Here is a 13452-nt window from a genome sequence, read left to right on the forward strand (position 1 = left end):
ATCCAGCGGTCTATCGGAGAAGCCATTTAAGGGTAACAAACGCCAATTTATGACCGGTGTTCAGATGCCCACCCCATCTTGTTAAGAGTGACATGCGAGTCGACGCTGTGTGATAGAGTGAGTTGGGCATCGTGCATCGTGCTAGAGCTGCTACCAGAATTCGTGACGACGTTATGCCATTATCTGACTGTCTAGTTTCTGGTAAACATCACACACCCAGACCTTGGTCTACTACAACATTCCTAACACTACCTTAGCACATGTTAGCGATGTTCTGGAGGTCACTCATAAATAAACCTTAAAGCTTGAAGCTTGAAATTGAGATTTGAGCCTGACGGCTGCAGAAAAGTAAGTTTTCAGACTCCGCGCCGAGGTCACGCCTCAGGGGTTATATCGGGACGCATTAAAGGACGCATACATCTCTTTCCTCTGGCATCATGTTTTTCAATAAGGAAGGTGTGTTCAATATTCCGACGCCATGGCTGGTGGATTTTTGTACATCTAACCCCTTTATCAGCGTGTTTCAGCAAGCGCGTGCCGAAGGAAACCATCCACACATGGTGTAAGTTCTGAACATGTCACGACTCGACCTAGGTGATACCATTGAACGTTGTGGCTAACTGCTATATCTGCTATCGGACAGTGGCTCACGGAGGAAGAATACATTCTGGAGAAACTGGTGCTGTCGCGTCTTACTTTTTTGCCGCCAGTCGTGAAGACGAGTGGACCAGTATACTTTGCAGAAGATCAGTAGTGGTGAGCTACTTTTTAACCTCAGATTTCCCTTCCTCAGCGGCCTCCATATACTAGGTGATACATATGGGTTGGATTTTGCACTGCGTCGCGAATTCGTTTCGTGTTCCGGTCGCGCAATATATACTTGATGGTACGATCATGTCTCATGCTGTGTTCTTGACCCTTCGCTCTACTTGTCATGGCACATTACGAGTCCCTCCCTCCACGACCACACCATACTGTATCTCGGAAATTTATTTACCTTCCCCCACAGATGGCTTTGATGCTGGGTCACCTTTCAGTCATATGGGATTCCAAGATCACAAGTTCACTCCAGTAGTTTCTCCTCGATATCTACAACGGGTACCTCAACCCTTGGTGCCACGGAGTCAACCACCAACACCTTTCTGCATCCCGCCGAACGCCCTCCAGAAACGAAAGCGCCAGAGAGACAGCATTGCCTACCCCAACGGTGAATTAGGAGATAGCCTTCCGCGACGTCCACGTAAACGTCGGATGCTCTCCTTGAAGCTACCATCCCCATCAGCGGAAATTTTATCCGGCATTGCAATCACAGAAGAACATGACTCCACAGTTGTCAAACATAACCATAACCATAGAACGCCTCGTGTCGTCACACCAGACATATGCTTCGCAAATACTCCCTCCGATAGCCACACACCATCCGTTCCCCGTTACCTTACTCCCTCATTCAAAGCTATGCCGAAAAATGAATCCCAGGTCTCATCATTCCACGGTTCTCCACAAAACGATCAGGGGAATAAGAAACCCAATTGCACCCATGAATGTACCCCTGCATATACTCTCACCGCGGATGGTACTAGACTTATTACGTGTCTTAATGACTCCCCTCCTGTGCCCGCCATTGACTTCACTCGACTCCAATTTCCGCCCAGGAACCATTGCCGCTTTCCTCTTTTACGTTTGGGATCAGTAAATGCGACTCTCAAAGTCGGGAGCAGGGAGGGTAGTGAAGGCTCTGCGGGGCCAGCGTCTTCAAATTGCGCGCTCATTCGCATGGTTTCACAGGGTGTACATCCAGCTACACACACTCCAGGCAGATCAGCGGTGCCAGAAACCAGTAGCAGTGGACACCACGGGGGTAGGGGAACCAGATTGCATGTCACACACCGAGGCAGCCGAGTGGGATGCTCCAGCTCTCCTACGCATCTTGGCGAAGTGGTTGACTCCAGAAGCGAAATGGTGACATATCACATAGACCAACTTATACGGACGAACAAACGTGCTACAGATCGCGATGATCTTCAATCTGCAACGCTGTGGGAGAGCAACGCGATCTGGAAGGGCATGAGATTTTGGCATGAAGACCTGAAAAAGACATCAGGAAATGGGAGCTCTGACCAGATGATGTAGTAAAACATGGAATTTTTAAAGTGCTGCCCATATGTCGACTTCAAATAACATCGCCCCGGGAAGGTTTTGCAAGTTGTAATACTACAAGATGCTACATCATTTTTGCCAGAAGTTTTATAAATTCCATGAGATGTTCCACACTTGAAGTCAGCATTGCGACGCACAGGTATCCTCAATGCCAGAATTTCGCCATGGAGTACGAACTATCCATGCGCGTCTGCACCATATTATGGCTTACAGATCTAAAGTACCTTTTGGTAAGAATTACAATGCCGGTGGTAGGTAGGCTCATAGGAACAGATAGTCAAGTTACCCTTCACGTCTCTCCGTACTATGACTTGCTGTAGCAATGTCCCAGGCCTGGCTGGGCCTAGTTCTGGTGGGTTTGTAGGTAAGCGTAATAAATCGTCAGTCAAATGATTTACCAATCCCGCAGTCGAGGGGTTTCCCTGCAGGCTCCCTAGGCAATAGAGTGACTAGACTACCATCGAAGGAAGATAGTTGTCCCTTGTATCAAAGCTTGGGGTTTCCCTGCGTACGAGTCCGTGCTTTCTGGAAGTACTCAAGGCCTCGGTGCTCTCACGTGGATCCGACAGAATCACTTCTGTCGTGTGTAATTTGGGATCGACTGCCAGACATAAGTGCGCATTGTACGACGCTAAACAGCAGGACTGTGTTTTAATACCGCTCAACAGTCTGGTTGTAGTCGGGCCGCAACGAACGGACGACCTTTCCGACTCTCCAGATTTCCTGCTCGTCAATCTCTTTCAGCTCTTTGGCCAAGTCTTCCCGGTAAGTGGCACGCCCGTTAAATTCGAGTGCCCTGCGCGTCTCCGTGCCATTCTTTACGCTTTCATAAAGCTTCTCGAAAACCGGACGATTTGTTTTCTCAAAGACCGGCGCCCAGTCAAGGGCCCCTCGTCGGGCAGTGGTGGAGCAGGCGTTGAACATGTAATCCATGCTGTAGATAGTCACAGATCACCAACTTGTGAATTTTAAATTAAAGGGAGACTTACCCCTTTTGTCCGATCAGAGGATAGAGAGATTGGGTAGCTTCCTCAACGGTTTCATTGAATGCTTCTGAAGGTGAGTGGCCGTTAGCACGGAGCACCTTGTATTGTGCGCAGAATAAGCCCTCTGTGAATCGTCAGGTTCAAATTAATGACATGTCAACAATGAACTGACGGATTGCAGCTGCGAGCTAGCCAAGGGACTCAAGCTCAGCGTATTCCCACAATTGATAACGGTTTACATACCACACCACGTTCACCAGTGAGATCAGAGAACACCTCTTTCTCAAAGGTTGTCTCGTACATGTAGCCAGAGCCAATAGCGACACCTATAGCAACAGCCTTCTCCATCGCTTTGCCAGTTATGTCTTGAAAAACGGCGACACTGGAGTTGATGCCTCGGCCCTCCTTGAACAGGGTTCGGACAGTGCGACCAGACCCTTTGGGTGCCACTAGGATAACGTCGACATCCTGTGGAGGAATCACCTTGGTATCGTCTTTGTACACAACTGAAAACCCATGCGAGAAGTAGAGCGTTTTGCCCTTCGTGAGCAGAGGCGAGATCTGGGACCACGTTGATGACTGTGCTGCATCTGAGAGTAAATTCATGATGATTGTGCCCCTGCCAATCGCTTCCTCAATGGAAAAGAGTGATTCTCCGGGTACCTAGATAACGGCATAACCGTCAAAAATTGACAGCGTGAACGTTTAAAAGCGACCAACCCATCCATCCTCCACTGCCTGTCTCCAACTTTCTCCGTCCTTGCGGACACCAATGATCACATCAAGACCGTTGTCACGAGCATTCAAGCCTTGACCATGTCCTTGTGAACCATAGCCAATGAGGGCGAGCGTGTCGTTTTTGAAGTAGTGCTGAAGTTTAGCCAGAGGCCAATCACTGCGCTCGTACACGACTTCTTTCGAGCCAGCGAAGTCGAGCGTCTTCAACCCTCTGGTAGCAAGAACCTGATTGAGTTCTACTTGTTAGTTGTTTTTCTATTGATGAACCACTGTTTGATTGACCCGCTTGTTCGGCACCCACAAGCGTTGGGCTGGCTGTTGAGGCCTCAAAAGCGAGTAGGTGGCGGCCTGCAATGGTTTTTTCGTTAATAATCTCGGAGTAGCTCGCACACGACGGGAAAGACCACGGAGACATGCAGATGAAGTGGAGGCCATTTGACAATGTCAAATGGTTGATCAGTGGCAGTCCAGATAATAATGCCGGAACTTAACACGGTTTCTAAAGAGTCTCCACCCGTTCTCATAATACGCGTCTCCCACACACTGCCACAAAACCGGTCTCCGTGAATACTTAGATTGCCTGTCGGACTACCAACCAAAGTGCCCAGGCACTATCTATTAAGAAGCTCGTGGTAGCCGAGTAGTAAAGGCTTTGAGGCGCTTTAATCTCAGACTCAGTGAGCCTGTATGTACTCCGCCGCGGTGATCGTGCGTGGCACAGCTGCAAAATCAGTACTTGACGATGATCTGATGGTTAGTTGTGATCAAAAGGGGATTGCGGTCGTGGTCACCGTGTGTGCCGCATCAATTAATAACATCACCTGCTGGCCGCCGCATCAAGCTCAAGCATATGGCTTCGAGAAGTTCGAGAGCCTTAGACTCCGGAGTCCGAGCCGCGTAGTTAACATAGTTAATGCAGTCAGCAAGGTTAAGACAAATTTAAATTATATCTCTCATACTTACAAACCTTCATGCACTTTCGTGTCACTATAATGGGCTTTTTGTGCGATCCGACATGTAGTAATGAGGTTTCACTGACCAAATACGAAAATCGGACGTCTTTTGTGCTTAAAGTACTACTAACTGATCACATGACATGCACACGTGTAGTTTTCCATATGGCGGCGGGGCGAAAACGATGCATTTCGACTGCGTGTACAAAACTGATTGATCGTTGTCGCTGCGTGCCGTAAGGTTTAGGATTGAGGGGACAGGGTTAGCAACGCTTAGCGTGAATTTGGCTCCCTTGCGACTTGCAAACGACAACGACATTTTAGAATTGAGCATCGGCTTGTACCGAATTTTGGAGTCCGACGCACCCGCTGTCGAAAACGGCGTCGAAAACTCAAGCACTCAGCGTTCAACGTTGAACGTCCCTAATGACGCAGCGAAATCGGTGTTCTTCAAGGGACTGGTACCCTGGGCTCCATCAACGGGTTGTTGTCTACTTCGAGTTGGGTTTCCATAACACTGCGCCTTTGACTGCACTTCTCGTGTGGTGCAATGATCTGCGAAACGATGCAGTGAGGTATACTTATCAACTTATTCTAGGTTATTCTCCGATCTCCATTTTCCGCTTGAGAAAGCTATTATTATGCATCATGGTCCCACAACGAACTCTCACGGCGATGGTGAACGGCGGCAGGCATGGTTATTCTAGTCAATCAGTCAAGTTACAAGATTGATCTAGTGTGTACCGCTTTTCAACACCATACTGAGATACGAGGCAAGTGATCCTCGCTCTCGCCGATCCGATATCTGAGAGGCATCCATATGTACATTCATGCTACGATTTTCTTCCGAAAACAAAGAACTAATCACCCATTCACTTCCTAGTAGCCAAACACGATGGTCTACCAGCCAGCACATGCAACCTGTGATTATACGTCGTCCCTAGACTCCCACCAGGGCATAGAGTCGAAAGCCGCCAGCCAGCCTGCACCTGCACCCTGTGGTGATACATCGTCCTCTGGGTCCTACCAGGACCTACAGTCGAAAGACGCCAGTCTCGTGGCTCGGACAGAAGCGGACCATGATACTTCACCTATTCCTACGAGTCTGTGGGCTGAAGGTGGATTCCTAGGATGCCTCACACTCTTTGGTGGCTTCGTAGGAAGTTTCGCAACCATGGGGCAAGTGAGTTCATTCGGAACTTATCAAGCATGGTACGCCGGGCATCAATTATCCTCTTATTCACCGTCCGAAATCTCTTGGATTGGCGGGCTTCAACTTTGGGTCATGATGTTCTCGGTCGGTACACAACCATTTGTAAATAGAAGTCCTCACATATCTTGTCATTACAGGGAGGCCTTATTGGTCGCCTATTCGATGCTTATGGACCCACCCTATTGCTCGCATCTGGGACGCTTATATACACGCTCAGTTTGATGATGACATCATTAGCAACTCGATACTACCAGTTTATGATTGCTCAAGGATTTCTTCTCGGGTTAGGGGCTGGATTAGTGTGAATTACCCCTGATTTGCTTTCATTGTTGTGGAAATTTCTCATCATGGAATATAGGTATAACCCGTGTATTGCCGCATCAACCACTCGCTTCCGCCATTTCGCAGGAACATCTAGTGGTATCGTGCTAAGTGGCTCTGGTGCCGGCAAGTACCCTTGATTTGTGCCCATGGATGTTCTCTGATCAATATCGAAGGCGGAGCGGTGTTTCCTCTGTTGCTCCAACGCCTTCTCAACTCCGTCGGGTTTGCATGGGCGGTTCGAATACAGGGTTTTCTTGCACTTGCGTGCTGCATCATCGCAACGCTCACAATTTCGAGTCCTTTGCCCCGAAACAAAAACACGCCATGGATAGATACCCAGTCATTCCGCGATGCGAAATATGTGCTGGTGTGCCTCGCATATGCTCTAATATGCCTCGGTGAGCACCATAGGGCAATGCCTGGTGATGAATGCTAACACGCATCTGTTACCGTTGATGCACAGGTCTGTTTATTCCTTCCACTTATATCGTCCAATATGCACAAGCACAGGGTTTGTCCGAAAATGCGGGGTTTGATCTGCTATCCATCATGAATGCCGCCAACACCGTTGGTCGCATTGTACCCGGATGGTTTGCGGATAAACTCGGCAGATTAAACCTCATGATCCCCTCTGCTCTGCTGGCAGGTAGTTCATGTATCACCCTCTGGTTATTTGCGCATGATGCAGCAACCCTAGCAGCATTTGCTGTGCTATATGGCGTGTTTGCAGGTGCGACCATGGGATTGGATGTCGCTGTTACAGCGCAAATCTCGCCGCCGGAAAATATCGGTACACGGGTTGGGATGTCATACGCTTTTATGTCTATCCCGTAGGTTTCATTGCATCATGGTTTTTGATGAAAGCTTACTTACTATCCAACAGATCCTTGATTGGAAGTCCTATTGGAGGCGCCATTTACGCAAGACAGCATGGGGCGTACTCGGGAATGATTGTGTTTACTGCTATCTTCAATATTCTAGGGTTTGTTTTCTTATTGGCAGTGAAGCTCATGATCAACCGCAATATCTTTGTTGTAGTATAGAATTCTCGTAATTATCGGGTCACATGAGATCCCTGATGTCTACGCAGATTGTCCTCGCTAGATATGTCTTCAAAAACATTTTCATAGTATTATTAGCCCCCCAAATTCTTATGTTGAATCTATATATGTATTTATTTTCTTACAAGAAATGACCCGGCAGGTGCCTGCGTTCTCATTAGCTCTCAGTACTCAGTCCTCAGAACGCAACATGGGGAGACAAACTTGCTTTTAAAGATTGCGCGGCGAAGCCAGCGGTAGCTGCCATCCCCCCCTGTTAGACTCCGAACGATCCGAGATATTTGAGGAGAGAGAATGATAGGTCCGAGCCCAAAAGGACATTGACGAGTGACGTGTTGACGTCGGCTCGTGCCCTGCAATATGTTACTTATTCGTTTGATATATTTTTCGTTTCTACATAGCTTACTATAAGAACGCCACCAGTAGCACGAACGCATCTCAGCTTCTTTCAAGAGACTGAGATGTGAGTTAATAGTCTCGACATATCGATTAGAAGAAAACTGACGAGTCCCTAGTGTACTTGTTTATTAGGTACATAGCTCGTTACCAGAGCTTCTTTCAAGAGACTGAGATATACTTGTTTATTCAGATCGTCCCCGAAGGCCCGCGACTCATTACTCACCATACCCCCCCCCCACCAATGTACGAGCTGTCACTACTAAACTGTCGGATAAAATAGTATCACAAATGTATTGGAGACCATCTTAAAGTCTTAATTTGAATTCTTCGTGCCTTTTCTGCTGGCTTTAAATCTGGTATATGCGCGTGGATGTGAACTACATAGAGACGACGATCAATATACATAAGTGAAATGAAAATCGCGGTGATTATGTCGCCTCCTCAGGTCTCCCTAATTAAACCGACAAAACAGTCGTTCCTCGAAATATCGGTCTTCCCAGCCACCGAAAGATCCATAAGTCGGGCGAAGGTTTTGACTTGCTTTGATCTTCGGGGGATGCAGGAGGATGTGCCAGAAGTACACGAGCAGAGAGACAGCGGGATCACCATACTGGCAGTGTCGTGACAGCCGCCCAAACAATAGAGTAAGGCTGGATGAACAATAGCGAAGGAAGCATTGAAGCGTCCGAGATAAATACAGGACAGCTCTTAGAGAGGGCAGAAGTGGGAGCGGAGTAAAATATCGACAAAGTAACAAGGCACCGCTCAGCGAAAAAATCACCAAGTTACAGAAATCCATCTCGCATTGGATAAAAAAGAATGTACACGTTAGTGATATAAGAAATACAAAGCCCATTGTCGACATGACTGCTACACCTGAGACTCCAAATCTACCGACCTATCGTGTTTAATGCAAACGTCTTGAGAGACCGAAATGGCGATATTTGGATGATCCATCTGATCTCATAATTAGAACCAGCTCTACTAGACAAATATGAGGGGAGACATACCGCCTGTCCTTGGAATGGATCACGTGTATTAGAACCGTTGGAAGCAACTGCGGGTGCTAGTTCGATGTCCGCATCAAATCCGGACTTTGGGGGGTGTCTCATGAAATTCTGGTTGCGCTAGTGTTGGATGAGTAATGTCGCCAGGGCTATGAAGAAATCCATCACTTACGCTAGCTGTATAGGCACTGTCTGCACTGCGGATGTGGAGATTGTGCGACAGATTGATGACCTTCTCGCCCACAGAATCCTCTTGGACCCGTCGAGTATTCAGGCTACATAACATTTAGAGTCCCCATGCTATCGCCAGTGCTGAATTACTCACGATGCCATCAAGCAATTTGCAAAAACTAAGGTACAGGGATGAGCGATCGCGGAATTACGACGAATCGAACCATGGCTTACCCTCCGTATAATATAAATAGATTCCGAACCACCAGACTGGCTGCATCAGCAGAATCCGAAGTAAAATACAGGGATGAGGTTCTTACAGCTATGTGAAGTCGTAGCCCACACAACGAGAATCACAACCGCACTCATGCTTAGAATTGATGGTGAGAGCGGGTCCATTATTACTGACATACCACTGTACCTTAGGACTAAGCCAGTTTCTGCAAGACGATGATCAATCTTTGGAAGAAAGGACTTCCAGTTTTTCACTCACCAACAGTATATGCCAAGAGGCGGTCAAGTAGCTTTAGTGTCCTATAACCGGTGAGCTTATAATTGAAGGGTCGTTGGTCGATGACTTACCGCCCAATCGCGATACGTTTTTCACGGTAAATATAATAACATTGACCTCCTGCAACGATGATGTCGGCTCCTGCACCCGCAGCAAAGCAGGCGGTGATTAAGCCCCTCCATTCTCTAGAGAAAACTTCTAGAGATATGTTTCCAAACACCTTGGACGACGCGACCATGCTCCCTGCCAATCGGAATGATGCAAGACCCCAGGCGGTTACTGGGAGGTATAACTGTTTCGACAACACATACAAACGGTGCGCAAAGAAGGCCTGGATTTTAACGTGAAGACTCAGAAAAATCCGGGGGGTGATTGAGAAGACGTTTACCTCCACGATAAATCCGACTGAGCCGCTGAATACAATTGACCACGCGTAGCCAATCGGCATGGTCGTCACGGCGAGCGCGTCATGTTGTCCAAATTCGGTCACGGTAAGGAGATACATTCCACTTAAAACAGAGACCGTGTGACCAATTTCTTCCATCCTGCGCATGCAGCCATTAGCAGGCAGATAGATCTGAAAGAGGCTACTCACCAAATCCAGACCACCTGATTAAGAGCAGCAGCGGATAAGGCTGATGAACGGTATCTATCGAAGTGCTCACCAGCAGCTTTAACCAAAGGCGATCATTCGGATATCTTTTGAAGTAGTAATAGGTCTGCAAGGTCTCTATTCCAAACAAAAATACCATGATGGAGCCCCCCACTTGGAGAGTACCGAGTGTGTTATTAGGGTTTACAGTGGACGCCATGGGGAAAACGTATGTGCAAGCGATGCGGCTCTTGCCAGCACCTACCTAACACGTTTTATACAATACAGCTTTGATGAAGCTGGAGAGAACCAGAAATTGATCCCCTTTCTCTATGGAAACTTTGGTGATCTGTCTGGTCTTGCAGCGACCTCGTACAGCCTTGAGATGCCTATCTGCGGCTGTGAAAATAAATTAACCTTGGATTCACACCATGCTTTGGTTCTGAAGAGAGCTCATCGCGTGCTGCACTGAAGGTATTCTGGTCACAGAAAATGACAGCGTGTTGACTTGTCAGTGAACACTGCATGCCATCAGTCGTTTTCGCAATATTCAGCGCCGCCGAGGCCGCGAAAGAATGTGAGGACGGAGGGTGCTAAACGCATTATGATCAAAAGTTACGTCGACACAGACCTGTACTATGACTTACCTAACCACCACACATTCAAGTTGATTCTTGAAGGTGCCTGCGTAGTAGCGGAACTTTTGATCAGTACACAGGAGATTACTAGAGTGCCATCACCAAATGGCATCATGGTTCGTTGGCACATGTTGCTTTCTCAATACAAAAGCCTAATCAATCTGATGCGCCAGGAAACACTGCGGATCAGAATCACCCATTTGTATATCATATTACCTAAACGCTATGCTTGCATTACGAGTGTTATTCGTGAGTTCACGGTAGCGCAGAGCTACATAGAAGGTCTCAAGGGCACGTAGTGGGCTAGACTGGTCGAATTTGGGAGCGGTTGACCATTCGCGGGCATGTTATGTACGTGGCCAGCTCCTCGCGCTGGTAAAATCAATTTCCGTAAAGACCGGTGATCGGGAGGTGTGAGTTTAGGAAGAAACTGTCGAGGTGATGGCCCTATGGCGTGCAACCGCGAGGGGGACGATGGGCCCGCATCATGAGATGATGGGGACTCCACAGCAACTCCACAAGACTCCGCTCTGCGAAAAGGTTGCACCACATTGGCACCGCAGCATCCATGTACAGATGGACATAAAACCGGCGATTGCGGGGTGCGATTTCAAACCTATCGGGTTTATTTCACGGCAACCGAGGGCGACAGCAAGCTTTCTCCTACCTTCCGGCGTTGGGGCCCCTGTTGCGGTTGGTCACAGCACATCGTAAGTCTGACCACGACAAAGGCAGAAATTTCAAAGATTACATAATTGCCACCACTGTCGTCGCGCTTCGTGGCATTCGGGGATGTGCTAACGAGTGATTATGATCCAACAGCTTAGAGGTCAATCATAAGTAGTATAATTAATTATTCACACCATCAAAACCCTGCGCGTTATTCGGTACTTCTGAATTCCGTGCTTGTTTCGCTTCCCCAGGTACCAGCTATGTCCGGCGGCAACCGTCAACTCTCAACGACAGAAAGCTTTCTATGCGGTGGTTTGGCTGCTTGTGTAGCTGTCAGTAGTAGAGCTTTTGTTTGCTTCTCGCATTGGTTTGCTGAATAATACACGAGCGCAGGTCACAGTATCCAATCCTGCTGAGGTTAACAGTTGAACTAACTGCGTGCAGACTCTGTTACTTACTCTGGAGGAAACAGGTAGCCAAGACACGATTGCAGTTGCAAGGAGAGCTCGCCAAGGGCGGCAGTCTCAAGGTCTATAATAATGCCTTTGACGCCATGATAAAAATATGGAGGAATGAAGGTATCCGCGGCATGCAACGAGGACTAGGTGTAGCGGTATGTTAATCTACAAATTTTAAGCATAGCCGCCTCACCAGAGTACACTACAGTATGCGTATCAGGCAAGAAAATAATCGTAGTGATACGATACAACACTCACCTAAGTTTAGATCCCGCTGAATGGGTCCCGCCTGAGTGAGTGACATGTGAAGCAACTCTGGCTGGTCTGATGGTTCTGCAGGCTTCTATGAGCCATTCCGGCGGACTATCAATCGCGCATTCGGTTGGACGACTGAAGATCAGATACCCATCACGTCCTTGGTTGCTGGCGCAGCCAGTGGTGTTGTCGGCGGTGTGTTTGTTATGTGCTGATATATGAGGTCGCTTACACATCTGGATGTAGCTATCATCGGCAATCCCTTGTTTCTCGTCAAAGCTCGTATGCAGGTGATAAGTCCTCTTCGCATCTACCTAGTGCTAAGTGATTGATATATCTCAAGGCATATTCGCCCGCTCTTCCTATAGGAACACAGCGCCATTACAAGAACTCTTTCAATGCTCTGAGTACGATCTGGAAGACCGAGGGTGTTCGCGGTTACTTGCGCGGGATGGATGCTGCCATTCTTCGTACAGCAATGGGCTCATCTGTTCAACTACCGACATATAATTGGACTAAGAATCAGCTCGTCGGTCATGGTATTTTACCCGGGGACAGTGTGTGGACGTTTCTTGCAAGCAGCTCAGTTTCTGGTGTTTGCGTGGTATGCTTCCATCATAACATGCTGTCAAATTTACCTCTGATTGGTCTTTGTAGTGCCTTGTCATGCAGCCTGCTGATACTGTAAGTAAAACCGTCCTGATATGAACCGCGTCGCCTACCTGTCACTTTTAGGCACTCACAAGGATGTACAACCAACCCACGACGACTTTACCCGATGGGAGGGTCACAGGAGCATTGTACAAGAGTCCGATAGATTGTCTGTGGAAAACTGTCAAAACGGAGGGAGTTCTCGGCTGGTATAAAGGTACGTGATCGTGACTAGGAGATGATAACAAAACGCCAATCAGTCAACGGGAAGGTTCTCTTGCGCACTTCCTGCGTATCACCCCTCATACGTGAGTTGCTCCACGCTTCGCCCCAGCATGGCATTTAATATCTCCCACCAGGATCATAACGCTCACCATGAATGATGTGATACGAAACATTTATAAGGATGTGACCTGGGGTCGGTCCTACGTATAACCATTGTTGCATAGACGCGAGTGCCCATATTGGGTGCCTGTTAGATTATAGTGTTCTCGGGCAACTTGCTGGCTCGTTGCAGTTGTACATACCTTATCTGCAGGACATTAATAGTTTTCACACGCGACGGCAAGTCGTTTATTTGCACAGACCTGCAAAATTAGCCCTTACAGTACAACTTCAGCATACAAAGCGTCAGACTGTTGTCAAGAAGTCGATCTATATTCCCAG

General features: G+C 47.9%; 5 protein-coding genes across 5 annotated transcripts; 3 read left to right on the forward strand and 2 right to left on the reverse strand.

Moving 5' to 3' along the window:
- Positions 1–413: 413 nt before the first annotated feature.
- Positions 414–2612, forward strand: EDB91DRAFT_1143591 (uncharacterized protein). The gene is made up of 7 exons (XM_041319101.1): positions 414–456; positions 518–562; positions 644–756; positions 811–886; positions 1010–2221; positions 2295–2387; positions 2440–2612. The coding sequence occupies exons 1-5, from the start codon at positions 438–440 to the stop codon at positions 2128–2130; spliced, it is 1374 nt and encodes a 457-aa protein (XP_041175437.1). The 5' UTR covers positions 414–437; the 3' UTR covers positions 2131–2221; positions 2295–2387; positions 2440–2612.
- Positions 2613–4788, reverse strand: EDB91DRAFT_1143596 (uncharacterized protein). The gene is made up of 6 exons (XM_041319102.1): positions 4164–4788; positions 3864–4106; positions 3387–3806; positions 3316–3331; positions 3147–3267; positions 2613–3091 (listed from the first exon to the last, which is right to left on the reverse strand). The coding sequence occupies exons 1-6, from the start codon at positions 4314–4316 to the stop codon at positions 2809–2811; spliced, it is 1236 nt and encodes a 411-aa protein (XP_041175438.1). The 5' UTR covers positions 4317–4788; the 3' UTR covers positions 2613–2808.
- A 941-nt stretch (positions 4789–5729) lies between these two features.
- On the forward strand, positions 5730–7579 carry EDB91DRAFT_1294744 (MFS general substrate transporter; the record flags this gene model as incomplete). The annotated part of the gene is made up of 6 exons (XM_041324898.1): positions 5730–6131; positions 6185–6348; positions 6406–6488; positions 6545–6769; positions 6835–7201; positions 7255–7579. 6 exons carry the CDS (start codon positions 5730–5732, stop codon positions 7412–7414), a joined length of 1401 nt encoding a protein of 466 aa, XP_041175439.1. The 3' UTR covers positions 7415–7579.
- A 1122-nt stretch (positions 7580–8701) lies between these two features.
- Positions 8702–10332, reverse strand: EDB91DRAFT_1250266 (uncharacterized protein; the record flags this gene model as incomplete). Its single annotated transcript, XM_041323203.1, has 12 exons — positions 8702–8788; positions 8842–8958; positions 9011–9113; positions 9164–9188; positions 9244–9279; positions 9330–9379; positions 9431–9449; positions 9503–9543; positions 9592–9851; positions 9909–10065; positions 10116–10129; positions 10186–10332. 12 exons carry the CDS (start codon positions 10330–10332, stop codon positions 8702–8704), a joined length of 1056 nt encoding a protein of 351 aa, XP_041175440.1.
- Positions 10333–11682: 1350 nt separating this feature from the next.
- EDB91DRAFT_1055916 (mitochondrial carrier domain-containing protein) lies at positions 11683–13221 on the forward strand (the record flags this gene model as incomplete). Its single annotated transcript, XM_041313964.1, has 11 exons — positions 11683–11754; positions 11816–11839; positions 11895–12035; positions 12149–12173; positions 12220–12330; positions 12382–12425; positions 12479–12739; positions 12793–12819; positions 12871–13003; positions 13058–13094; positions 13146–13221. 11 exons carry the CDS (start codon positions 11683–11685, stop codon positions 13219–13221), a joined length of 951 nt encoding a protein of 316 aa, XP_041175441.1.
- Positions 13222–13452: the final 231 nt, after the last annotated feature.

Source organism: Suillus paluster, assembly GCF_016628075.1.
Source record: "Suillus paluster strain FC165 chromosome Unknown EDB91scaffold_41, whole genome shotgun sequence".
Taxonomy (NCBI): domain Eukaryota; kingdom Fungi; phylum Basidiomycota; class Agaricomycetes; order Boletales; family Suillaceae; genus Suillus; species Suillus paluster.